The 27,244-nt window shown below is 44.5% G+C and overlaps 1 protein-coding gene across 3 annotated transcripts in view; it reads right to left on the bottom strand.

Moving 5' to 3' along the window:
* Nucleotides 1-10,818: 10,818 nt before the first annotated feature.
* DNAJB6 (DnaJ heat shock protein family (Hsp40) member B6) overlaps nt 10,819-27,244 on the bottom strand; it is a gene marked incomplete at its 3' end in the record, with an annotated part of 63,167 nt that continues 46,741 nt past the window's right edge. For 2 of the 3 annotated variants that reach the window (XM_084260176.1, XM_084260175.1), the window contains exons 9-10: nt 20,315-20,521; nt 10,819-12,446 (exon numbers count right to left, since the gene is read on the bottom strand). In XM_084260176.1, the coding sequence (XP_084116302.1) occupies nt 12,364-12,446; nt 20,315-20,521 (290 nt within the window). Of the gene's footprint in view, nt 12,447-20,210; nt 20,522-27,244 lie in introns of those variants that run through there. The other variant, XM_084260174.1, reaches the window with a different exon arrangement.

Genomic DNA, 27,244 nt, shown 5'->3' on the forward strand with positions numbered 1-27,244 from the left:
CATCACCAACAACGTCCTTTCCTTCTCACATCCAGGCCAGCTCACTCCCATGTTCAGCACCGTGGGACAAGGGTCTCCAAAGGCACATGTGTTTCACACTACCTTTGGGGTCGCTGTGCAAAGCAGAGTAGTGTTATAATTGTTAAAGTTGGTGAACCTAGAAGGAAGATGTGGGCACTGGAAAAACATTACCTTGGGGATGGTATTGTGTGTATTTTTCTTCCAATCTTTGCCACAGATGGAAAAGGTAAAAAAAAATAAACCAAACCCCCATCACTTTCTGTTTAAGTTGCTGTAAAAATCCATGCGTGCTTTGATAGGAGATAGCCTAATCCTCTTCTTGCTTGAGTGGTCTCTCCAATTTCTACTGTAGAACTGACAAGTCCCTTTGGATTTATGGTGAGGGATATTTTTTTAGACCTCTTTTTATTTTTTCTTTTGCTCTACTGATTTTACCTCAGGGGAAATCACTGAGATTTTTTTTCCCAAAGGCAATAGCTTCTTATTTATTTAGCTAAGCTATCTAATTCCATTAAAGGTAGCTGGTTTGGGGGCCTTCTTAAATGTTCCTTCTTTTGCTCTGGATTCCTGAGATCTTACAGCATCTTTTTTACCACAGTAGTTGGCTTGGATAGTTAGGGTTACATTAGGTTTGTCTAAGAAGGGGAAAAATATATTTAAACCTCTCACAGAGGGCAGTTACAGGGTCTGTTCCACTCCAGTGGGACTCACATCCAGCATGCTGCCGGCAGAGCGGAAGGAAAGCCAGAAGAGGATGGGTGACAATGCTCCTGCACTTGCCCATGCCCCGGAGATGTGAGTACCCACAAAAGGGCAGGTTAGAAATGCAGCAGGTAAATAACTGAAGACTTTTAATAACTTTTCCTGTGATGGATGTGATGAAATTTTCCTGTGAATCAAGAAAGTAGCTTCTCACAGCCCTGCTCGGTGTCACACCCCAGAGTAGTGGACATCATACAGAGGAACAGCTGGATAAAGAGTCACAGCCTGAATTATGCCAAAGGGAGGAATGCGTTGTTCCTCCAAGTGCCATTTAAGCTGTTCAGTTTTGTTTTCTCTTGACAAACATGGGATAAACTAATTACATTATTTTGCAGATAGCTGTGGATGGAAGTGAAATAAAAGTCCTTATCTCTGGGAAAGCCCTCGGGCATGGCTGTGGTTGTACAAATACTTGCACTGCAAATACAATTAGGCAGAGTGAGAGGGGATGCAGTGAGAGGGTGGAGCAGGGCGCTTAGCAGACCTCACCCATCTCCATCCCCAGTGTGTCTAGATTTCAGGGTGGGAGGGAGAACCCTGTTGTCTTGGTATTGGTTGTGAGGGGGGGTACTCTGTAGAATTCAATTTAACTTTTATAAGCTACAAGACTGTTTAATCTGCATTGCTCTACATTATTTCTCATGTTTGCTTTCCTTGTGAAGCAGCATGATTGAGTTCCTGGTCTGAAGAATTAATGATCTAAATGGATTGAATGAAGTGCAAGAGAAAAGGATTAAATTACCTTATTTTATTCATGGGGAACAGAGAGACAGGCTGACTGGTAACCATTTTAAGATTGACTCAAGAAGGCAGGAGCAGAGTCAGGAACTGCATGCAGATACTCTAAGTCTCAGGCTAGTCTCTTAATCATGAAAGCCACCTTCTCAAGAACAGAGTTATGTTTGTAATGTGGCCATGCATCATACATCAAACCACTTTCTGCCTCCAGCTTGCCCTCACTTCAGCAAATTTCCAACTTTGAACTTCGTATCTGTGAGGGCTGATTCCTCCAGCAAAAATTGCGCTTGCAGAATAATATGCTTTGCAGCCCTAAATGTTCAGGATTTGCAGAAAACCAGAAGGACTCTAAAGAAGGAATAGTAACAGGCTTTTTACAAAGCTGATAAATATTAGACTAATGTGTTAGGAAATTCAGCAGTATCAAAATGAGGATGAGGTAGCTTACAAAGCAGAAAGCTCTTGGCTGATTCCAAAAAGCTGCTTTAGTAACGGTTTAAATTTGACGAGAGAGTCAGGAACACAACCACCTCTTCCTAGGGGAAAAGTAGAGCACTGCTTTATTTATGAAGTCAGGAACCTGACGGGAGTACATTAAGCTTAGTGGAGCAAAGCTCCTTCTAGGCTCATAAATGATAGCAGGATTTGGGGGTTTACTATGTAAGTATTGGAGTTAACTCATCACAGTACAGTGCTCCACACTGGGAGCAATGTGAACTAGCTGACAAAGACTGCTTTAAGGTCATGTGGGTTGATGGGGTCCCTTCACAACTGCACTTGGAAGGATGCATCATGATTTAATTCACTGCATATCTGTATATATTAGTGCAAACAGCACAGCAACTGCCAGGCTAAATGAAGGAATGGCTAGTTCTGTTCAGAAAAGTGTGGTATAAAGCAAATAGGAAGGCCTTTTCAGGATCTTTCATAGGGCACATCCTGATAATGTCATCAAGGTGTGACCAGATTCTGAGGTAGCAACATATTACTCCTGTTACTTGGCTATTTTATTCCCCAGTCGAAGTAAAATATCCTTTAAGAGTGAGATTCAGTGTATTGATACATATAGCAATAGTTTAATTATGTTACATATGCAAAGCCTTAAGCAAGTCCAGAATTATACCTCAGCTTATCTGTGTTGGTATAATTAACGTATAACACCTCTTCAAGTTCATGTGCCATCATTATCCCAGTATAGACACTTCTCACTAGAAATAAAGTGCTAACACACAGTGCTCAATCCTGCACCCATAGCCAGGCAAATACATGTGAACACATCCTCTCCAAAGTGGGACAGCAGGAAAAGCTGCACCTGCAAGAAGTACATCCACGTGACAAAAATCCCAGACAGAAGGAAAGAGTCTGATATAAAAAGTATGGTATTTATTTTAAATTAATCTTCAAAGTACAAGAATACAGCTGTGTCCTGGGGCTCTCATTTCAGATAAGGAAACAAAACCATGCACTCTCTTTGACAGCTCTCTATCTCTAGCCAACTCCTGCAAGTTGAAGAAATAAACTACACCAAAGTCCCTTTAACAACAGTGCAATTATATTTATCAAAGTCTGCATAATTATAACTGCCCTGGCAGCGCTGTATTTATGCTGTTTTACCCACACAGCACAAACCCTATGGTTAATCCTGGCCAGCGACAATCCTACCTGGGTAAAGACATTGCAGCCAGACAGAGTGTTGCTTGTAAGAAGTTGCTGTTCGACGATCTGAGTAAACTGAAGTACCTTCTGTAAGAAGTGATGCTTAAAAGAGGTAATTATGCCATTTGTGGCTGGGTGTTTCTCGATGAGATACACTCTGGATTTGCCATGAGATCATAATTTTCTATGCAAGAATCATTAAGTGACATTATATGGTCTCATGTAATGTAGCAGATCAGATTTTCATAATAAAACCCTCTCGCCCATAAAACAAAGGCTGCTTCCCTGCAGCTGAATTTGGTCTGTTTTTTGGCACCAGCGTTGTGGGGATGTTAATAACAAATCCTCAGTGTTGACCATCATCTCTTGAGTGAGTGAAGGGAAGTGATAGCAGGTGCTCAGTGCTTGGCTTTCCCCTTCCTCCTCCTCCCTCTGGCATTTCTGTTATCCACGACATGTCCTTCCCTGCCAACATGCTTAACTTCACACCCATTTGACTCTCCACATAGGCACCGAATCCTTAAAAAGACAACAGATGTTTTCTTTATCATCATCTTTTTAAACATTCTTAATAAAAGCTGAGATTAGAAAATGTGTATTATAAATTGCTCCACAGCACTAGACAAACAGCCCTCACACTCCAAAGGTAAATACCTTATTTCAAGAAAGCAAGCGCTCTGACGGCAAAGCGCAGAGCACTATCGATTGCTGCTCCCATAAATCACATTTATTTTCCAAATAATAGGAAGATTCATTGTTTTCTGCCAAGCAGTGTCACCTGGTAATAGGAGCCAGTCAAAGCAACAGTAATTTTCACACCATAAAAACAGTATCAAGCCTGTTCGCTGAGTAGGATGAATGCTATTGATCAAGGGGGGGAGGGGGGGAACCAAAACCTATAAAAACAGAAGACATAAGCAAAGAAATGAAGTAATGATGTATCGGGTGTGTAATGAAAGGTCTGTTAACATTTCCATTATTCAGCTTCCCTCCCCAGATGCCTCCTCTCAAGCATTTACAGCCCCGCTAGGAAACGCTCTCCTCAAACCAGGGCTGCAAGGGGTTAATGGTGTGAGGCCAACACTTTAGAGGACGGGAGTTCAAACTGCAGTGCAAAAATGAAGGGAAAGGGCCTACCCTGGTCTCTGTTCTTTGACACAGCAAAAGCCCCTGAGCATTTCACTGACTTTTTCAGCTGCAGAGAGATGTAGGGCTACAGGGACAGGGATCGCTGAAGAGTCACAGCCAGGAGAAACCACAGGGCTGTGGGAGAGGAGGTCTGGCCGAATCATGCCCTGTGTGAGGGGCTAGAAACTGCAGCCCCCCACCCTTCCACTGAGTCCACTCATAGTCAAAATAAACAGCGCAAGAAAAGTTGAACATATAAATCCTTATTCTCAAAATTTACCTAAACTTTTACCAAAAAAAAACCCAAACACCAAACCCTTATCCAGCACAGAATCACAGACTGGATTAGGTTGAAAGGGACCTCAAAGTCCATCTAGTCCCAGGGACACCCTCCACTAGCCCAGGTTGCCCAACATCCCATCCAGCCTGGCCCTCAACACTGCCAGGGAGGGGGCAGCCACAGCTTCTCTGAGCAGCCTGTGCCAGGGCCTCACCACCGTCACAGGGAAGAGTTTCTTCCTCATATCTAATCTAAATCTGCCCTCTTTGAGCTTAAGGCCATTCCCCCTTGTCCCATCACTCCACTCCCTTGTAACCAGTCCCTCTCCAGCTTTCCTGTAGCCCCTTTACGTACTGGCAGACTGCTAGAAGGTCTCCTCGGACTCTTCTCTTCTCCAGGCTTAACAAGCCCAACTCTCCCAGCCTGTCTTCATAGGAGAAGTGTTTATATCACCATAGCAGATCATGTACAGCAGATACTTCCAGAACGCCTAGCTGAGTGGCTGTTTGTGCAGCTTTGGTAAATCCATGGGCATTTCAGCAGAAGGCAAAGCAGTTGGGTGAAAGTCTCACCACACCAGTGATGAAGTCCCACTCCAGTGGTTGAGAGGAACAGAGACCTATTCATACCCAGTGCTGGTGTGATGTCCTGAAGGGTCCTGTTTGTTTCTTCTTAATGACCACCAGCAATGCTGCCAGCAATAATGGAGATGAAAAGCCTACCTTGAACACCCTTTGAGTCTTTCTGCCTGTGTCTGGGAATCTGTCACACTCTGGATTAAACTGATAAATACAAGACCAGCTTCTAAGATCCTGGCTTTCCAAATCATGCCTTCATATTCTCAGTTCTACAGCAGCAAGAGGCAATGGCATCATCATCCTCTTCTTGTCAATGCCAGCAGAATGTAACCACAAAATAAAGAGAATCTCACAAACATTCCCCTCTGCTGGAAGAGACAATCTTGTCCTGATGATTGGAGTTTCTGAGCAAGGTTAATCCTTGGTAACAAGAGATTGATGACTTTTCTGGGTAGAAAATACAGTCTGAGGCAGTTCATTGTTAACAATTTAAACAAAACATTGCTAAACCACAGACCTAAACCTATCTGCTAACTAGCCTAGGAAAATCTTAATAATCTCTGCATGAACCAGCGGTTGTTTCATAATTGGGCTGGTAGGAACACCTATAGCTCTCTAGCTTTCTCAGCTGACACATCACAATGAAACATGATATAAGGTGACTCATTACCATCATGTTCTATCACATCCCGTCTCCTAATGCAACTCACATAACACATGAATTGAATAATATTTTCCTAAGCATTCATGATAGAAAAATCTGTGGTTCCAAGGAAAATCATTTCGTGGAGTAAAATCCAGCCACCACCAAACCTGAATCCTGCTGAGAAAGAAGAGGCTGGGTGCATCCAAAAAAAAAAACCCTTCCTGCAAACTACAGCAGGGTTATCTGCCAGAGCAGAGACAGGTTACCTGTCTGACCAGCCTATGTCTGTGCTTAGATGGAAAAACTGTTGGGCAAATTCATAGCTAAAGTGGAGCTGTATCTGAACAAGAACTGCAGAGCCAGATGCACTCTCAGCTTTGACAAATCCTGACACATCTCTTTTTTTGGGTGGGTTGGATTGATGGGAAAATTTTAACTTAGCACCTTAACAATCAGTGCACCTTCTTGATATCCTGCACCTTGCCATCTCACTGGATCTTCCCAGCCATCACTAGTGTTTCCACATAACTAATTATGAGCCATTTGAGATTTCAGATGACGTCAGTGACCCTAAAACCCAGTAAGCGAATACTTGCAGACAGCTGCCCCTGCACAAAAGATGCTGAGGGGAGTAGGGAATGTCACAGCCCAGATGACTACAGTTGACAAATATCGTCTGCAGATTGGGCAAAAAAGGATTGGAAGTAGAAAAGCTGTTGTGCTGCCAGGGGCAGTGCTGCAGAAATCAGGGGCATGTGGAGTCACACTGCCCACGTCTCCAGGAGCTGCCTGCAGAGACGTGTCACACCAGGAGCAAGGTGTCTTCCCAAGGTTACCAAACCCTGCCTGGCTGGCAGGGATCATACAGCCAACACCACTTTTCCGTGGGAGCAGGTAAAGTGGCCTTGGCACCACCAGGAGCTCCTTAGAGAAAGCACTTACCCCAGAGTCCGTGCGCTGCCAGCCAAGCAGGTACTGACAGTCGGTGCTCACAACCCCTGGGGAAACAAGCAGGAGCGGTGCTTGAGTCACAAGGAGTGCATCCCACCAGCCACCACGGAATGCCCCATGATGAAATTTTGGCTGAGGGGGTGGGAAGATGGGTGAAGGTGTGCAGCACAATGCTCTGGAGATACCATCACTGCCATGAGCTCATATGTTCTCACTGCAGATCTCATGAGATCCTGCTGAGTCTGAGGGCATCAGAGCTGGGTCTCAAGCACTGGTCTGCTCTTCCTGCATCCTGGGCTTTGCATGGCCCTTTGCTGTCAGACTGATAATGGGGTTTTAGCAAGTTGCTAAAATGTTAGTTGTGCTCGTCCAGATGGTCATCACAATTTATGGAGCTGAGCGACAGTTGCAGTTTAACGAGCTTTCCTAACTTGAGAGGATGATCAGGAAAAGTCTTTTCTACGAGGAATAGTTCAATATGCAGGACCTCTTGAGCCACAAAAGATTTAACTAAAGGCTGCCATGAGCAAAAGGTGTTAAATCATGAGTGAGATGGAAAAGGTGAGTGAGGATGTGATGTTCACTGCCTCTTCCACTGTCAGGAAGGCAGGGAGGAAACCAAAGGAAGCTCTAGAAGAGAGGTTTAAAACACAGGGGCTATCTCATTACTCAACCGAGTCAAATGAGAAGCCCTTTGACACAGGACACTGGGTGTTGAGAGTTGAACAAGTCCATGGAAAAAACATACTGGGCAACCTGGATCCAGGAGCCTCTGACCCAGAGTGTTGCAGCTGGGAAAACATTCTGGTGAGGTATAATTACATGCTTAGCCTGCTCCTATGCTCTCCCCTAGGCATCCACCATTAGTCACTATCAAAGACAGGACAGAGGGCCAGGTAGCTGACAAATCATTTTTATGGGTATGAAGTGTGACTCACAGCACTGGGAAGGCTCCAGTGCTGGTTACCTCCTCGCCTTGAATCCCAAAGTGGTAAAGCCCATGTGGTCACAACACTACTAGTACAACAGGTTGTGGCTTGCATCTGCTGCCAGGATCAAGTCCCGTGCCTCTGCTGAGTGTCCCTTTCAAGTGCCCTGGGAAGCATCCGCTTACTGCTCCTTAATGTCCCCTCAGAGTTTCTTCCCTTCCTCAACTCCAAGCATGTTCTCTGTGAAAGAAGCTTCAGACTACTTCTAGGTCTCACACAGCAACCAGCACTGCTCAGCATAGCATATTGAGCCAACCAAAAGTGTCACACACTAAGACTTCAAAAATCAGGCAGAAACATATACTTTGCAGGCTTTAACCTTTAACATTGAAGAGGTGTGTTTGCCTACTGGCTTTGCACTATCTAACATTCTGCACTTTTACCTTTTGTCTTTGAAACCTGGAAGTAAATTTAGCTTTTTAAGTTAAAGAAATTGTCCCAACTGCAACTCTCAACTACTGAGCTGATGTGAACACCTGTCATATCATAAAACTTCATTAAATTGCAACCACCGACAGCCGAAGGAGCAAGCAAGCTGCTCTGCATTGACCAAGGAACGAGCGCTTCCCAAACAAGGGATGGAAAACATTGCGCACGCTATTAAAGTAGAGAGGTGCATGTGCTTGCCAATGGAAACAGACATTGAAGAGATGCAATTAAACATCGAGCCAGTGCAGTGAGGTCCTGTTCCCTCCTTGGAGACATCCTAGAAAATCTGTGATCACTTCCAAGCCGACGTGGAGGCATTTTCCTGAAATCAAAGCGTTCAGACTTGTTACAAGAGCATGTCTTTTCACCATCCTCTCACACTCCCTTCTTGCCTTTTGGGCTGGTTTTGCAGTGGTGAGATGAGGCCTTCTGGAAGAGGCAGAAGGAAAGCCTGGGATACTTCATGCTGTAGTTCAAGTTGTGCCAAACAACGTGGGCTGTGTCTGCTTGCTATGATGAGAGCAGCAAGGGAGCCTACCCCACGCTTGGAAACATCATCTTGGGTCAGCTCAGCCAGTTTGGAAGTGCTGTCCAGTAGTAAATAGCTGGTGCCAAAGAGGAGACAACAAGGTACTTAACAAAGCTGTTTCCCAACATCCCACCTAATCCTATTTGGCTAGAAAAACTTGTGAGGAGTCAAAGTGTGCTCACACAAGGCTGCTGAATCAATCATAGTTTCAAATATGAACATTTATTAAAATTGACCATCAGTGGCTTTAAGTGCCCTCTTTTAATTCCCATTAGTGGAGAGGAAAACTGCCTTGCCTGGCCTAGAGTTTTCAGTGCTACAGGTAGCAGTGAGCAAAGTTTTGCAAATAATGTTAAGATGTCACTTAAGACCAGATTCCAACTTCTTCATTGGGAAGAGGAGAGTTAAATATACCTAATCATGAGCAGGTGTATCATCCACCCCATCAATAGGTGAGTTACAGGGAGTAAGGCACTCCCCAGGCAAGGCGATGCGAGAGATCATTAAAATGTGAGCTAAATTTGGACATAAAGGAGCATAGAGCACACTCAGCACATCTCTAAAAGGTGTGGAAAAACAACTAAATTTAAACCTTTCTCATAGTGGAAGCTTCCAAGTGAGAAGCAGGATCCCTTATCTGTCCATATTTTGCTTGTTTGTGATGGTGCCCCACTATCTTGAGATAAAATTGTTTTGTTTCCAGTGTATCATTTTAATTATGCTGTTACTCAACTCACTGTGTTCTTTACCCTAAATTAATTTTCCTATGGAAACTAAAAGGTATTGAAAACACCTTGTGTCTCTGAGCCCAGGTAACTGCTCTGTGAAGAAGCATTTTGCAATACACTTTATAAATCACATCAGGTCTGTATTTAAACTAGCACTGTTTCTGTCCTCAGCTCTTCCTCAGAAGTGTTGTAGGATGGTCAGGAATCTTTCTCCAACTTTCACAATACATTTATTCACAGCCACGCTTGGGCCAGCATCATCTGTTATCAGTTGTACACCCACCTGCATTTTTCCTGCCCCAACACATACTTTGAGTAACCGTATCATCACACAGCCTTCACCACTGGCAGATGGATGCTCTGGGATACAAAGACCTCAGGTACGTGCCTGCTCATACCTACGTGGCAGATGTGGCACCACATCCAGCTTGCCCTGTGAGCACAGTGCTACACCCAGGCTGACAACCCTGCTTCACGGCGGTCAACCCAGAACCAAGCAGGTTGAAGGAAAGAATTAGGTTCAATGGCCATAGGCCCACTTTTCTTGCTTGGGTAGATTCTAGATAGTCATAGGAACGATTATGCCCATGGTTCCCTCCTTTGGGGCCTTCTCCCCGCAGGAAGCAAGGGGTGTAGGAGCCCAGCTGCAAGTTTGACAGCACCTTTCCAGTGGGATAAGGATGCTCTTGGTAAGACAGGCTCCCTAACTAATTTAGAGCCTCCCTTCAGGCCTCCTAGCTAATTAATGCTCTATCCTCTTCCTTCAAGCCTAACACAGGGTTCAGAGTCAAGAAGATATTTACGTACCGAATCCTGGTCTGCTCTGACTCTTCAAGGCACATTCTTGATCCGAAGCCACTCTGTCCTGTGATGTGAGGCTGCTCACAGCGCAAGGACGGCCTGGGGAGACCAACCCTACATTGGTGTCCCCTCTCCCTTCCTCCATGTTTGCTTTTCCAAAGCACACACCATTTTCCCAACAAATAAGGAGCACTAATTACTTAAAATTGGCATACATACTGGGGCAGACTTCTTCCAAAGTATGGAAAGCATACTAAGTGGGATGCAATTCAAAGAGTCAGGTATTATCCAGCATGCATATTCCTTGCACAGCGACTGTGCAAGCTCTGTTTGAGGTATACGCTCCTTACAGTGATGTTTCTGGCCAGAAAGAACCCCCATCTTCTGGTACCATCCAGTTGACAAAGGCCTTGACAATTGCCTTGCTCGTGGATTTAGCAAAAGGAACAACTTGGTATGCTTGTGGGCGTTCCGTGGATGCAGACTCTCCCCCTTGTACTTGCAGCCTAATCTTGAATGGAAACTAAACATGAACATCTGATGCCAGCTCCAGCCTACAGTACAGTGCAAGAGGACAAAGTATAAAGGATAATTTTCTTTATTTTAAATATTAGTAACACTGCACAAAACAGAAAAAAAAAATAAAATAAAAAGTGGTACTTAAGTGACAGAAAACCGGTACTCAGCCTTATTTCATATTAACCATAATTTAAATACCCCGACAGAGTTCACGTACGGCTATATGTTTGTGTAGGGTTACACTGGGCAATGTAAGCATTCCAAGCTAAACCAGTCAGATACCAGACAACACCAGAACTTGTTATAGCAAACCATGCTAGAGTGCAGACTTGATTTTTCTGTTTAGCTCCTTCCTTACGCCAATATGTGCATTGCTATGTCTTTTAAACCTCAGGGTGAGTGAGTTTCTCCAGGAACTGGGGACTTTCAATATTGCCAGGTTTAAGTCTGCTACACCAGCAATGCAAGAGGAAGACAAAAGAAACAGAACAAAACCATAAGCTGATAACTCCTACCTGGAGGTTAAAAGGAGGTGGCAACATACTGACAAGAAACATGCAGGTAAATGCTTAAGGCAACAGAAGGGCTCTGGACAAACTAAAAGGTTAAGAGAAGCAATGTGTCATGCACATGAGACAAGTATGGGAAGCAAGGAAGTAATCTTGCCATAAAATACGTATTTCTTTTAAATGGAAGACATCTTTTCAAGCTAAAAAATAAAAAGAAAAAAGATAAAATAGTCCTGCAATGAAACCAATGCAAAATGCTTTCATACGCAAAGGTGCGAGTTCTTTGCAGAAACAAGCTGATAAAATCTGATAGGGATGCTGAAAAAATTGTTTGTTTCCTGAAACTTACTCAGCAGAAACAAAGAGCAATTTTGAAGTAACAGATCATTTGTCTCAAGGTTCTGAAAACAAACTTTTAAAATAAGGAATGATTTCACTAAATGATTCATCAGGAGTCAACTATGCTTATGGAAATCGGTAGGAGTACTCACAGAAACCCATCGTTACACTAAGTTTCTTAAAATCAGCAGTTATAACTTCATGATACAATTCAAAATAGAGGCATATTTTAATAGCAGGGACAAACCTTTGCTGCCCAACTTCAGGAAAAAATACCCCACCAACCATAAAAGTCACTTATTAATCTTGCATAAATTACCCTGTAAGAGGTCATGTCTCAATCCTATCCCCAATGACATGAGTGAATAGGACTCTTCTTTCAACAGGCCTGATGCCGATGCCGGAGTGATCAAACAACAGGCACTTGCACAACCCTTTATGTCCTACAAAACAAACACTAGACTAGAGTCTTTTTAGTCCCAGGGAAGGAAGAAGTAAGAAATTCTGTAGTACTTTACAATCTTCAAACCTAGCACGCTTCTAACCAAGATCAGCCTCCTTCGAATTCCCTAACCTGACTGGCAAGAAAGCCACTCCGTGAAACTAAAAAGGATAACATAGTGCAATTCTAGTACAGTTTTAAACATGAGTTACTTCCTTGCTAGCAGTGTGAACAATCAAAAAATATACAGAACAGAGGTGTGCTCAAATGTAACATCGCCATTGTTATAAAGGTATTGGCACAGCAGAGAAGTCCATTTTAGTAACTCGCTTTGGTTGACTTCTTCTTCTTCTGTTCCTCTCTCTGCTTCTGCTTCCTCCTCTTGCTGCCTTCTTTGTGTCCTGAGGAAACATGGCTTGTAAAACACTATTCACAGCATTCATGGACTTTTCCCTCTAGCAAAAGCACATGTTCTCTGAATGGATTAAAGAATCTTAAAGAAAAGGTCTGGCTTTCTAATGTGTTTTATTTTTTTTTAATATGATTAGTTCTACTGTATCCCCCCATTCTACTACATCCCTTCTATAGGACAGAAAGAAAACACTATCAATCTTTGAAGTTTGAAAAGATCCAGAGAACTTTCAACAGACTTCAAAGCCATTCAGGAAAAGCTTCAAAATCAGAGCACATGCAAACCCAGACTAATTTTCAAAACAGAAACAATAAGTAAGACTTATACAGCAGGAACTAGTGAAGTACTGGTGTTTCCTGCTCACAGTAGTCAGTTACCACAATATCTGCATCTCCATGTTAAGACTAAGGAATACTGAGAATCCTAGGTAAATAAGGTGCTCAGCATTTACCAGTATGCATTTTAATACAGGTCGTCAGCCTGCTCATGCTTAACTATGCACCATAAGTTATATTGTACCGTGGCTCCAGTGGTACATGGAAGTATTAAGTTCAAGCAACAATTATTTGCTACAGGTTCAGTAGGCACAAGCTTCCAGCCATGTGATCATCATCCCAATGAATTCCACTTCCCCAAAGATGCGTGAAAACCAGTCCTTGCTCTGCATCTTGTTCTTTCCTCCAAACTTGCAGTAAAAGGTCACTTGCTAGCAGACTTGCACAGACAGCAAACTGCGTGGAACAAATGCCACGCAGCTACCTAAGTGCATTTCTACATCTAAACTCAGAGCTAGCAAAAATTTCCCTCAGATAATCATCCTGTGATGCTTTGAAATAGCTGGAGGGACCTTTTAGTTCAGCGATGCTCTGCCACTGGGAATCAGCCCAGCCCAGCGATTGGGACCAGCCTGGGGCAGAGGAGCCCCTGGAAGCCGGCTAAGGCAGGGCTGAGAGTCAGAGGAACAGCCCAGGATGGACACAGGGCCTGTCTGGAAATCTCCTGCATTCTGTCTGCAGGCAGGCAGATGTGACTCTGAGGAAGCCATGTCACCACCGTGCCTGGTTCTCCATCCATTTAGCACCAATAGCAAAATTAAGATGGGAAAGGGAAGTGGGAAGAGTATGAAGCCACGCTGTGGCTGAAGTTTGCTCCTAATCAGAGCTCCTCCCAAGTGCAATTAGGGTTGTGCCACAGCAGAACTGCAGTTCCTCAGTTTCAGTTTAAGACTTGAGAACCATGAGACTGTCTTCGGGCTACATCACTTCAGACTTTATCAAGGGCTTGTGTGTTGGAGGAAATACACTCCCTTGTAGCAAAGGAAAACTCTTTCTAAGTTATCACCTGAGTTCCTACTCTGTATCAACAGCATGACTTCATCTTTTGCAATCACCTGAGTCAAGGAGCAGGATATTTATTTAGAAATTATGCCATGAGCAATTAGCCTGAGCAAAGTTAGAGTGGAAACCAGTTTGATTGTTTAAGGAAGAGAAAAACTGGCAGTGCTTTGAAGAACTGCAGACAATACTGCATTTTCCCTTCACCCTGCCACCCTCCTGGGCCACAGTCCTGTCCCAGGGGCCACTGTGTGGACATCACCTAATTAAGAACTCCATCCTTTCAGTTTACTTCAGTTTCAGCCTCTCTGCTACGTATACACTGTCAAAAATAGGATCCCTTGTCACTTCATTTACTGCTCTTAGTGACACATCCCAGAAGGGCTCAAGCATCTCTGCTTTTCCACAGAGGTTGATGAAGGAGGAAGGGATGTGCTGACTCTTGAGAATCAGTCATCCAAAGGGTGTTATTCAAAGAATTCTTCCTTTTACTGAGGGGAAAAACTGCATTGTATGAGCTGATCAGAACAAGTTCATGTAATAACTACAAAACATTAACAGGGATAGATAGATGGGAAAGGATCATTAAAACCTAACAGGTTATTAGCTTCATCATTTTCTTATTTTTCATTCTCAAAACACTGTCAGGATTTTTTTAAATGCTTCCACATAGAGGTATGATTGCATTTGACACTGGTATTTTATACCTTTTTTTTTTCTTTTGTTTTTGCAACAGTCCATTTTCTTCAGGTCTTTGAGATTTTGAAAGCAAGTCTAGCAACTCTTCCTTAAAAACACTGTGAGTCAATGTAAATTATGGCTTGAAATGAATGCCACATAATTCATTGTCTTCTAAATGAAACAACTCACATGTTAAAATAATGTGCTATGAAGATATTTAGGCATTTGACAACACGGTCTCCTACCAGCCTCTGGAATGATAAGGGTGAAAAGTGGAAATCTTTCAAGTGTTATCACTGACACACAGAAACAGATTGGCCAAAGTAGGAGATAACACACAAATACTGAGTATTCCTCAAGAGAAAACTGCCAGGTCTCCTGTTTCGAGCCCGTTGTGATAAATAATTTCACTCTCGACCATTTCCTTTTCTATTGCCACCTAAGAAGAAAGGATAGGTCAAACTTTGCCAATCTGTTAGCACCAGTGATGCTATGCTGGGTGATAACAGCCAAAAACCTAATCCAAACAAGTGAAGCAGCTCCTAGTAAAGAGGAAAAATGCACGCTAAAGATGCAACTCTTTGGTGCTTATTTCACTCTAATACTTCAACCAGCACTAATTAAAAGCATATTTAGCTGCCTTGGTTACCAGACTAGCCCCAAAAGTAATGAGAGAATGAAATCTGAATTAGAAAGCAGCAGCCCAATTACTATTTGATTAATCTGCAGTGAACCTGTGTCCTGGTGGGTCGCCAGCATCACAAAGCAGTCATGGACACATCCCATACTTAATGCCCAGCTGAACTGGCCTTGGAGATGGGCTTTTCTAATTTCTACCCTTTGAAGCAATTGTTAGCTATCTAAACTCTAGAAAGGTGTTACATTAAGATAGAGTCCTAGGAAAGGGTATGGGGAGAGTAGGTCACTGAGATCACCCCTGAGCTTTGGCATTTGGAAAACAGATTCACACATATGCAGACAGGTATCAGCCTAACTTGATACATTCATGCTTTCATCAGCTGCCAGGAGCAGAGATGGATGAAGCAAGAATCCACACCATTTGGAATTACACCTGTTTTACAATCTGGATGATTCTTGCCTCAAACAAACAGCATCTTCTGACCCACTTTTCCCATTTCACCCCCCTCTCTTTTACTTCCAGAAGAACCATAAAGAGCACAGAAATTATTCCAGTTTATAAACAACTCCCTCAGCCACTCAGCAAGGACCAAAACAAATGGGAAAGCGTCTCTGCCAGGTCCCAGATTGACTTTCCTTCTGGCTTACTAATTCTCCGTCACCTGCACCTCCCAAAGTCACAGGTTTGTTTAGTCAGTGACAACAAAACTTGTCACATTCTTGGGCAGCAGCTGCAAGAGAGGTGTGCCCATTGAGAGATTGATCCAAAGGGACAAGTGTCCTGGGGAAACACTCCTACCCAACCCATTTGTGGTATCCTATTTCTTCCTGCCCTACCTGACATCTGCCTGGCCTACCAGGATGCAGAGGTGTGCTCCACCTTCCTTCTGCCAGCATGAGAGAGCGTAGGAGTCAGCAGAAGGAAACAGGGTGTTCAGTTAGGACCGACAATTAACACGCAGGATTTGACACACATCAGCCAGTAATGAAGGCCACAGCCTAATTTTTACAGAACATCTCCTGAAGAGATGAAGACTTTGGAGGAGCTTAGTTCCACTTTCAGGCTCTGAAGCACTGAGGTTGGGGGTGAGAGGGTGCTTTCTTCTAAAGTCCCAGAGAAAATAGTTTTCAAGATCTACCATTTGCTAAGATTGCAGCCATTCTTTTGTCCTGCTTCAGACCAGCAAAGCAGCCATGGCTCCAACACACACTCAAAGCTTTAACAGGGCAGTGGGGCGCGTGTGCGTTGGGTTCTGTAGTGCACTTTCTAATTTTCTGCTCTTAGAAATATCTATCCCTTTAGTTCAAACAATAAATTGCCACTTCCAAGGCAGCTATCTTACTTCTGAGTTGCAGCCACCACCTGTTATTTTCAGACAGACCACACTTTCATTTGCCATTATAGAAATTGACCCCCCGATCACAACTTCAGTATAATTTCATGCATGACCCAATTTACAATTACAGCTTCACACTACACTTTCACATTCCCTCCTCTCAGCCCCAGTCACCGCCCAGCACACACCATGATTTGACCTAGTAATTCTCTCACTGAATCCACAGCTCATGCTCATGCCACTCAGCATCACAGAGGGAGAACCTGCCTTTACGTCAAGACCCGGGGTGACAAAACATCCCACCCCGTCTAGGTATGCCGTTCCACTATTTAATTATCCTCAACGTTAAATCCAAAGGGTGAGTTCTCCAGTTTCACTGGCCAACCCAGTGATGTAATTCCAACTTTGATGTTTTAGGGGACTGAAAAATATTAGCAACTTACTGGGGCCTTCCTTCATGCTTGCTCACCATGCTATTTTCATTACGAATTCTGCCTAGAATTTCTGCAAGAACATACCAAGCCAGATGCAACCTGCTTGCCTGCTATTAATTAAGGTAATGCTATTACCGAATAGATTCCAAGGTTTTACTCCCACACAGCAAGCAAAAGCCTGCAAGGCTGTGCAGCCTTGGAAGCCCTTCCATGTGCAACCGGGACACATTCTATGGGAAGTCAACGGGTAACAGGATGCTCTCACACTAGCAGCCAAAAAACCATGCATGAAGGCAGCTCTGGCTAAGCCAGGGAGCAACCAGCCAGCCTCCAAATCCAGCAGGCAGTCTTCCCACCCACTGCCTGCAGAAGAGTAACCCATCCCTCTCACACACAGTTACAGCCAGTGGATGTGGACCAACGGAGGAGTGAACTCGCTCCCATCTCCGCACCTCCGGCATTCCTCATGGATTAGATTTCCACAGAAAACAGTGGCTCTGTTTTCCTTTCTCTTTCCATTACATACCCAAACACAAGTGTGTGAGAGAATGATAATTAGTTTGGATAACGAAGCACATCGATTTTACTAGTTAGTAATGTGGAACTCGGGAAAGCTGTACATCGGTAAAAAGAACAGAAACTCATTAAAGAGGTAATGAAGTATGAATAGCTAAACTTTCCAGCAGAGAAATCCATGCCAGGAAAGGATCAAGATTAGTTAAGCTTGTTTTTAACCACTGAAGTGGTTTCCTCTTCAGGGAGGCCGGTGGATGATAATGCAGCAAAAAAGGAATTGTTAATAATGTAAGTTTTAGGTTAATGCAAACTCTTTCATTCAAAAGGAAGAGCAAACCTCGCAATATTATCTTGCAAATAATGATCTTTCATGTCACATATTTTTCAGTATTTTAACAGACATTTCAGTCATTCTTGCTAGAATGATTGAAAACCCTCAAATCCAGAGAAGCAGATTTTTAGGGGTAGTTACCACTAACCCTGCTGTTAAAGGTTGCAGCCCCCAGGTCTCTGCTGGCAGTAATACCACTTTGGTACACCCAGTCAGCCATACGTCACACAACCAGGCAGTGCATTACTTGTAGCATCTGAATTCTTATTAAAAAATTACCTTGGTGGAGCTAGAGCACTGTTTGAGATACACAGTGACTTCAGAGCTTTATTCTAAAGGCTGTTATGAAGCCAGGAGGAATATGAAACCCTGAGCAATTTCTACTAAAACGCAAAGTTCAAAATTAGATGAAGAATCAAATTTAACTTTTTGGGTTTGTTTGGTTTGGTTGGGTTTTTTTACTAAAAGCCCACTGTAATGACTGGAAATCCTGACTGAGAAGGTTCGTCTCACCTCTGGATCTTGCTTGCCAGCTATAAACAAGGTGGCCAGCCTTTCTCCTTGGGCATTAGAGAGAGGCAGCCACTCCCAGAGCCATTCCCACTACATAGTCAAGACGAAACTTAACCATTTTTCTTGCACTTAAATTTGCTACAGACTTACAGACCAAAACTCAAACATTCCTGCTCTTAGAGAGGGAAAAAGAAACGACTGAGACGCTTGAGATGCTGTACCTGGGACAACATCTAGAACTGCTCTGCAGTCTCGCCATCAAGGGCCACACGCCAGCAGTGGCAAAACCAGCTGGTCTGAAGTGGAATGGCACCTGCTTGGAGGACATGGAACTTTATTTTCCACTGAAGTGAGTGGGCTTTGGACCAAGGCAGAAAAAGATGCTATTCTTTCCCAACGCCGTCCCGTGTAAGCACGGCAGCTGCTGCGGTGTTCAATGAGAAGCCAAGCAGGAGCAAGTAAGTGGTCTATATAATTACAGAGCTGCGCTGGTGAAGCCTGCTTGCTGGGCAAGGTGGTTTGCAGAGGTGAACACCCATGAAGGAGAAGGGCATTACTGGCCAGGGCTCGTGCACAAACTTCCCAGGGAGGGATTAAGACACTCACGTAGGATTTTATGACTGACTCGACCAGTCCTTCAGCAGCCCTGTCCATCAGAGGAACAGTAGGCAAAATATTTAAAGCAACAGTAAAATCATAGTCTTACTGCAATCAAGTTTTCACCCTGAATCTTTTATGGCAACTCACAAGCTACTGGTAGAAGAGAGGATTTTGTGATTGCACAAATACTTCAACTGCAATACTTTAACTGCAAGCTCGTGTCTTGGAGCATAAATAGATTCACAACAAAAAAAAAGTCCTAGGCAACCTTAAAAATTGCTCCCAAAAATTGCAAGGTGCATGTCAAACTCAGATGCACTTTGGAAATCAGCACAAAGTATTGCTAGGGTTCCAGAAAACCTCAAGTCTCCAAATGCAGGGCCCAGGTTTTGTTTTGCTGGCTAGAGATGCAGGAGACAAAACCTGTAACCTTTGCGTGGGAGATTTCAGGACATCAGCCCAGAGATTACATTCAGGCTTCTGCAGAGCAGTTTTAAACTACTTTTTCTTTTTTTTTTCCTTAAGAAAAGATTCAACTTATCCATCCCTAGAGAGACAAGACTTCCAGCAACTGATCAGGAAGATGTTTATCTGAATGCTTCTATTTTTTTCAAGCTGTCATCCCACATGATATCTCTAGGTCTTCTGTGCAGATGACAGCATTAGATTTAAAAGCTCATAGACATAGCAGAAGTCAGAACAGCACTGGGAGTACATAAACACATGTTTTGGGGTACAGTGTATGTTTTTCATGCACAGTGTTTACCCTGAGTAGCCTCATATGCCCACACTTCCTGCACTTCACCTAATTCAGCACTGCTGAGAGGGGCCCTTGGTTTGGATATCCAAGTAGAAAGGCAACTTCATGCTTCAGAAAAACCTAGATGATATTTGGCCACAGGTTTGAATTAAGTCAAGTAGTTATGAGGACTTTGATGTCCCGGATAGCCTCTGGACTGCATTGCTGAAACACTACAGACAAGAGATATATCAAAGGACTAATTACTTCCAAAAATAACCAAGACAATCACCGCACTTCTATGTTCTCCTGAACAGTCTCAGCCCTCTCTATTAGGACTTAGGTTCCTAAAATTGCAGCTTCCAGAAATAATAAGTTGCTGAACTTCTTCGGCAAGGAAGCCAGGCACAATTTAGGCAAATGAATGTGCAAAGTATTGTGATTAGTTACTCTCTAAAAGACCTTCACTTTTAAGAACAAAGAGCATAGGCACTTAACTGCATAACGATATTTTCCCTGGGTCCTTGAATATCCCAGGGCGTTTGTGAATCTAGACTACATTGAAGAGCAGAGCTAAGGCAGGATAAAGGCACATGAGCTGCTGTTTGCTATCTACAGGGAAGCTAACATTAAGTCAACACACAGCAACCTCTTCCTTGTCGTTTTGGTTTTGGCTTTTGACTAGCTGACGGATCCTTCTCTGCACATTTCTCATCAACATGCTTGTGCACACCTGATAAATAAAAAGGGGTCTCCAAGCTGCTTGTAACCCGGCTTCTATCTTGTTCTTCCACCTCATCGCTATTATAGTGATAGACATATTTGGGGGAACTGGCAGGCTTGTGAGACTTCAGCAGGCGAGGGTTGGTGGGCTGGAAAGGCAGGGTGTGTTGTCCTCTCCGTCTGCACTCCTCTGCAAAGGCTTCTTCATCTGCCTCACCTGAAAAAGCAAAGAGCACAAGAAAAGTCAGCTGCACACAGTGTGCTTAAATTTAGCCTGGAAAACCCTCAAAACTGGACTAAAAATCGGGTGTCACTAAACTACTGCTTTGGCTGTGGTTAGCTCACAGCTACTACTCCTGTCTGTCTGAGATCAGGGAATGTCTGGAGTGGAAAGCTCCATCAACAGCCTCTCACCACACTGGAGCCACCCAAAAAAGTCAGCTAGGTATGACAGCTCTGAGGCTACTGCTTCCTTTTTCCCAAAAGACAGGGTGAGCAAGCTGAAACAGACTTGGACAATCTTTCTGTCCTGTGAAGAGCATGTCATCTCATCCCATCTCACCTGGACTGTCTGCCTAGGAAGGGTCAGCCCTGCTCAAGGAAAAGCTGTTGGGGAAGGAGGGAGAAGTACCCAAGCTGGCTACAGGGAGACAAAGCCAATGTGGGTTCAGAGGGGCTGGATGTTGGACATCCATGAGCGGAAGGTTGGTAGAGAAGCGTGAAAGGTCACATGAAGATGGGGAATGGAATTGAATATTTAAAAGGTAAACACAGTCCAGGGGCAAGGCAGGCACGCACAGCAAAGGTGAATGTACACAATGGGAATGGGAACCCAATATTCTCAAAAAACAGTATGAAAGATGAGGTACTCCAGTCATACTCATGCTATTTTGCAGATGATGTTTCCCTTTGCTGCAGAAACCGTAACAGTACCAAGGCTGCAAAGCAGAGAAATCAGCTACCGTAATGCATAAAAACTCAGCAAAACCATACATCAAAAAGCAAACAGTAAGATAACAAATAAATAAAAAACCAAAGACAAAGACATTCAACAGGGAAAAGAGTGAAAAAAAAACAAAAAAAGAGGGAAAAAAAAACCCCAACCCTGAGAAGGTGTGTACCACATTTGTTTCTTAAAGGCTTTTTAAAGTTACATTAATTCAATTACTTAAGTACTTTTAATAGAGCTGATGAAATAGGGCATCATTTTATTTGCATCAAAAGTGGTGTGTCACATTCTGGAAGTTTTTTTCCTGGGATGTGCCCAGCATCAGCTGCTTAGGGAGGGGCGTGTGCTGTCAGCTAATGCGTGTGCTCTTAGTTCATGGCTGGAAAATGCTTTGAAGATGGAAAAAGCCCCACGTATGCAGTAGCAACAAGATCAGTAATACCCGGCTCTCCTTGTGCACCAAACCACCGACAGCTCCACATAAAACCGGTTGCGTTGTCTTTACCTTGTAATCGTACATGGGGAGATGCTTCTGAGGGCATGAGGAAAAGGAGGCAAGGTATGTTTAAAGAGTCATTTCACAGTGCAATGTGGCACCCGAGGCCTCGCAGGAGAACAGGACTCTGAGACGTGCCTGACATCTCCCTGCTGTGCACCTGAGCACCTGCTGTGCATGGGCAGCACGCAGGGATCCCACTTCCCAGGATGTCAGACAGCCAGTCCCCTACACAATGCTCACGGCTTTGCACCTGGGAGTCTCCTGCGCTTCCCAAGGCACAAGCAAACAAGACAAAACACAAAGTGATGGTAAAACCTAGGACGGCTTTTCTCCTCTCACGTGGGGCACAGTGCTCCAGCTATCAGAGACAAGGAAAAGTTCAGAAACCATCATATGCAGAACCGCCAGCATTTCCCATAGGATGCTACAGGATTTTACAAGCTCTACTAACAATACCAAAGCATGTATCAGTCTTGTGATGCCAGGTCTATGAGGCTGAAAGCCTATAAAACGCCTCAAGTAAAAACAAAACATAGAAAACCCCATAAACACCAGTTGCACGTATAAAGAAACAGTCAAGGGGGTTCACCTCCTGATAGATTAGAGTGGATCAGAAATAGGTGAACCCTCCCCTCCCACAGAAACACAAGCTGCATTGCTTTCTTCTTGATACGTAAAGTTTGCACATTTAAAATTTATATTGGCAAACAGATGCGGGACCGAGAAATGTGCTGAGGCCACTCCTGAAGCTCTGTGTGTGTGTGCATGCATTGCAGAGACACCCCAATCACACAGGATAACACAGTGCAGCTAAGTATTAAACCAGATGCTCTACACACACCCCAATAAATTACTCCTAACTGCCCTAGAGATCCATCTCAACACCTTTAGTCCAATTTAGCTGGTATGAAAGGCACAGTTCAGCACTGGAAGAATTCAGAATAATCCTGCTCCTCCCCAGTGACATACCCGCAGCCCCACTGCATGCTGGCATCCTGATGCCTCCTCAATCTGCTGCTTGCTGTGAATGCTCACACAGAGCTCCTGTGCTCTGGGAGCTGAGCTGTGCCATCAGCCCCAAGGTGCTGAGCACCTAATACAGCCACAGAAAGATCTTCCATCAAGCACTCCCTGCTTGAGCCCAACTTAAAATACAATAGAAAAGCACAAAAGATACTCCATACTCCCAACTTTCCAATTAAACCAACTGGAGTCTAAAGAAGAGGCAGATCTGGTCCCGCTCTGTCAAATCCCCTGAGAGCTGCTCTCAGAGCAAGTTTTAGCTTTCAGGTCCTGAGGGTATGAACATGGCTCTGACTCTGGGAAATTATGGTACCTGCCTGTTACACACCTCCTATGAGCTTGGGGATGAATCCTTACAACTACTTCACTTTTTGTCTGTGAAAAGTCACAATACACCTCTCCAAGGCTTTGTAGGTGAGTCCCCCGACTGTGGCTCTTCTACAAATGGCCCAGAGGAAGGATTGTCCCCTCGGATCCACACACCCTCATCCTACAGGGTTCATAATTCCACTGCTCCATGAATGATGATGCTTCAACAACAAAACCCCCACAGAGAATTCTTCTAGCACATAGTTATCTTTCCTTCAAGAACAGTCCAGAACTGACCCCTAGAGCTGGACCTGGCACTGCATCATCACGATGGCTGAATGCTCTGCGCCAGCCCGACAATCCCAGGAGAGGCCTGTCTGTGCTTGGTGCTGCCGGCACGCTGCCTGCCTGCTCAGCCAGTCTGAGAGGCAGGACCAGGCTGCTCCTGCTTGGGGTTTATCTGAGCAACCAGCTGTGTGGCTGGAACACAAGGAAAGGGCACGCAGCTGAGGGTGGGAATGAGTATGAAACTCCCTGAGACTGCCCGCTGAGATCTAGTGGTGAGGGGGCTGTTTGCAAACGCTTGCCCTGAGAGGTGGCAATCTACACTAAAGCCTAGAGCATGAGGCCTCAGTACTGGACCTGGGGAACAAGCATCCCTTTGCAAGGGGTGATCGCAGTTTGAAGACTGCAAAGTTTGAACTTTGTGTTGAACCTTTCCTCCTAAGCTCCCTAATGTTCTGTCCCCGAGGATTTGTAATTGTTATTTTGGCTCAGCTGAGCTGACCTCTGTTATACTGCAAGAAAATTCCCTCTTAAGCCATTGCTGACATTATTCTGCTGCTTGGGACATGCTGTGCAAGCATCGGCACACCAGAGGGGCTGCATCTGCAGGACATAAAACATAATACAATGGCAACTGAAGGCAACTACTTCATTAACTTTGATTAGACTACAAATTTGCCACATTTTCCTCCAAAATAATACTTTGTGCTCTATTCCCAGGCTGCCCAGACCTGCCCCCATCTGTCCTTCACCCCACGGCGATGCAGAGCAGCTCCCCACCACCACTCAGGCAGCACATTTTGCAGCTAAATCACAAAATCACAGACTGGCTTAGGTTGGAAGGGACCTTTAAAGGTCATCTGGTCCAACCCCCCTGCCATAGGCAGGGACATCTTCAACTAGATCAGGTTGCTCTGAGCCTTGTCCAACCTGACACTGAATGTTTCCAGGGAGGGAGCATCTACCAACTCTTGGGCAAGCTGTGCCAGCGTTTCACCAGCCACATTGTTAAAAAAAAACTTCCTTATATCTAGTTTGAATCCACTCTTTTTTAGTTTAAAATCATTACCCCTTGTCTGATTGCAACATCCCCTGGTAAGAGTATCCATCTTTCTTATAAGCCTCCTTGAAGTATTGAAAGAAGAATTTACTCTGAATTTACACACAGGGCATCACCACCAAAAAGTGTTTAAACATTGCTGGAGATTTGTCAGCAATGATGTTTGTCCTGGAAAAGGCTTTTAGGAAGACAGCTGGTAAGGAGTGGGGGGTACATAGCCAAGTTCAGAGCTGGAGTATCTACTTCAGAAGCAACCTTTGGGGTGCTCCAGCATTAAACAGCCCTTGGTTCCTCCCTTCTTGCCGTCTCCCGTGCTTCCAAGCCAGCACACCCACGTGAGAGTCTGGGCATACACGCCATGACCCAAGCAGCAGACTGACCCAGGTTAAAAATAACACTCCTTTTTGTGAGCTTATTTTTAACCCAGCTCCGTGCCTGGATCCAGCTCATCGTGTGGCTGCCCCAGTGGAGGCAGGGAAGGGGGCAATTACCAGGGGCTGCTGGAATCAGCATCCGGATGCCAGCATGAAGGAAAAGGGCTTATTCTACTACTGCAAATAATAATTAAAAACCTTGCAGTTATTTGGCTTGCAAAACCAGTCTGGAGAAGTCACATCTCTAAGGGTTAATTCTGAAAATGAGGGATTCGGCGTTACTGGTCACATTTAAAAACAATAATTAAAGTTTGGCGTTTGGGTGCACCAGATCCTCCGAAGTGAAAAGCGACTCCTTGGAAAGAGAAATTAAACACGAGCTGCAGCATCCCAAAAACCTGCGTTAGGGCCCCAAGTTGCCCTCCGCCCCGAGCGAGAAGGGCCGGCAAACAAGTTCTCGCAGCAAAGCCCTGCTGGGTTGGAAAGGGGAAAACATGGATCCTTTAACCTGTCGTTAGCCAGCAGAGGGCAATATTGCCTGTCGTGATGGGCAACGACATCGGAACAGGCGGCTCCAGCTCGTGCTCGCTCCGACACGCATCGAGTCGATGCGTCTGTGGCAAAGCCCCAGTACGAACCTTGGAGAAGGTGGGTGCTCTGGGAGAGCCTCCAGGTAGCTGCACCCAGGGGTCCGGTGCGCGCTCCTGGGAAATGGAGATAATGCTCGGGAATAAAACCACCAAGGCAGGGGCATTCCAGGTGAGGTGGGACAGGTCAGTCACAGAGCGACCCTGGGTGTGTTTAAAAGATGGGTAGATGGGGTACTCAGGGATATGGTTTAGCACAGGGCAGGAACGGTTGGACTCGATGATCTTAAAGGTCTTTTCCAACCTTGTGATTCTGTGAGTACTTCACCAAAAAGCAGCCCTGCACAAGCTACATTATTTCCCTACGTTATCTCCCCTATGAGGAAAAGCTGAGTAAATTGGGACTGTTCAGCCTTGAGAAGACTAAGGGGGGACCTAATCAAAGTCTAAAATTATCTTAAGCAGGGGATGCAGTGGGAATCAGCCAGCCCCTTTTCAGTGGTATGTGGGGATAGGACAAGGGGCAATGGCTGCAAGTTGGAGCACAGGAAGTTCCGCACCAACATGCGGACGAACTTTTTCCCAGTGAGGGTGACAGAGCCCTGGGACAGGCTGCCCAGGGAGGTGGTGGAGTCTCTTTCTCTGGAGATATTCAAGACTCGCCTGGACGCCTATCTGAGTGATATGTCCTAGGGAGCTGCTTTGGCAGGGGGGTTGGACCCGATGATCTCTCAAGGTCCCTTCCAACCCCTACAATTCTATGATTCTATGATTCTATTTTGTGATACATTTAAGTTAACAGCCGTGTACCTCCTGGAACTGAACTGAAATCCTACCGGGAACCGCCAGTCACTATTGACAAGATAGTAATTAACAGAAACATGCTGAACAAACCGGGGTAAACATCCTGAGGATATCAAACCACTGATTTACATTCATCATGTCACTTCCAGCGCAAGAGGAAGTGGAGCCTTCGTGGTTTCTGTGTGGCAGCCTTACCATTTGCGTGCTACTTTATTACACACCTAACCCTCCCCCCTCCCCCTCCAAAATATATATATATATCTCAGGGTTTTCCCCTGTATTAAGAAACAAAAAGTGGGTGCACCGGTTTGCTCAGCCCTGAGGCTGCGAACACCACAAAGCCCTTCCTGTAACCAGCATCAGGGAAGATGCAACGGGTGAGGGACGCCTGGCTTCGTCTAGTGACACAAGATGGGCCCGAGCTGAATCTCAGCCAGATGGTTGTGCAAGGACAGTTCTCAGGAAACTTATTCCATTCAAATCTCTCTTGAATGATGGACAGCAAGGCGTCTTTCTAATACTTTAAGTCTTTACAGTTAAGAGTTGGCTTATTTTCTGAAGGTCAGAGCAAGGCCCTGTCTTGCTGCTTCTAGAGAGGACTCAACTGGAAATATGTATTGAAATTGCTCAGGCCCACGTTAGCCTGACCTAATTCTGACTGACAACAAAAAGAGACAGCAAAAGAAAAGAGCTTTGCTTGATTTTTTTCGCCCTCCTGTCACAAGGACTTGGAATTTACCCTGCGCCTACAGAGTGCACTGTGGTTTCTGGTGACTCAACTGCATCCACTGCTGCCAGGAGAACTGAGCTGTGAAGGAGCAATCCAAAGAGAAAGAAAGAAAAAAAAATTCCCCCTTTAAAAACACTTATCTGAAGTAGATAGCTCTATGATTTCAGTAATCTGTTGGGAAGATTTTTATACTGATGAACATTTCTGCTGGTACAGTAGCCCAGGTATTAATATTTACCTTTGCAGAAGATACCAGGGTTCTTCTAAGTCTTAATTCTGACATTTGCTGGGAAATCTCGTGCTTTAGAAGAGCCCGTTTG

This window comes from Gallinula chloropus, assembly GCF_964237585.1.
Source record: "Gallinula chloropus genome assembly, chromosome: 2".
Taxonomy (NCBI): domain Eukaryota; kingdom Metazoa; phylum Chordata; class Aves; order Gruiformes; family Rallidae; genus Gallinula; species Gallinula chloropus.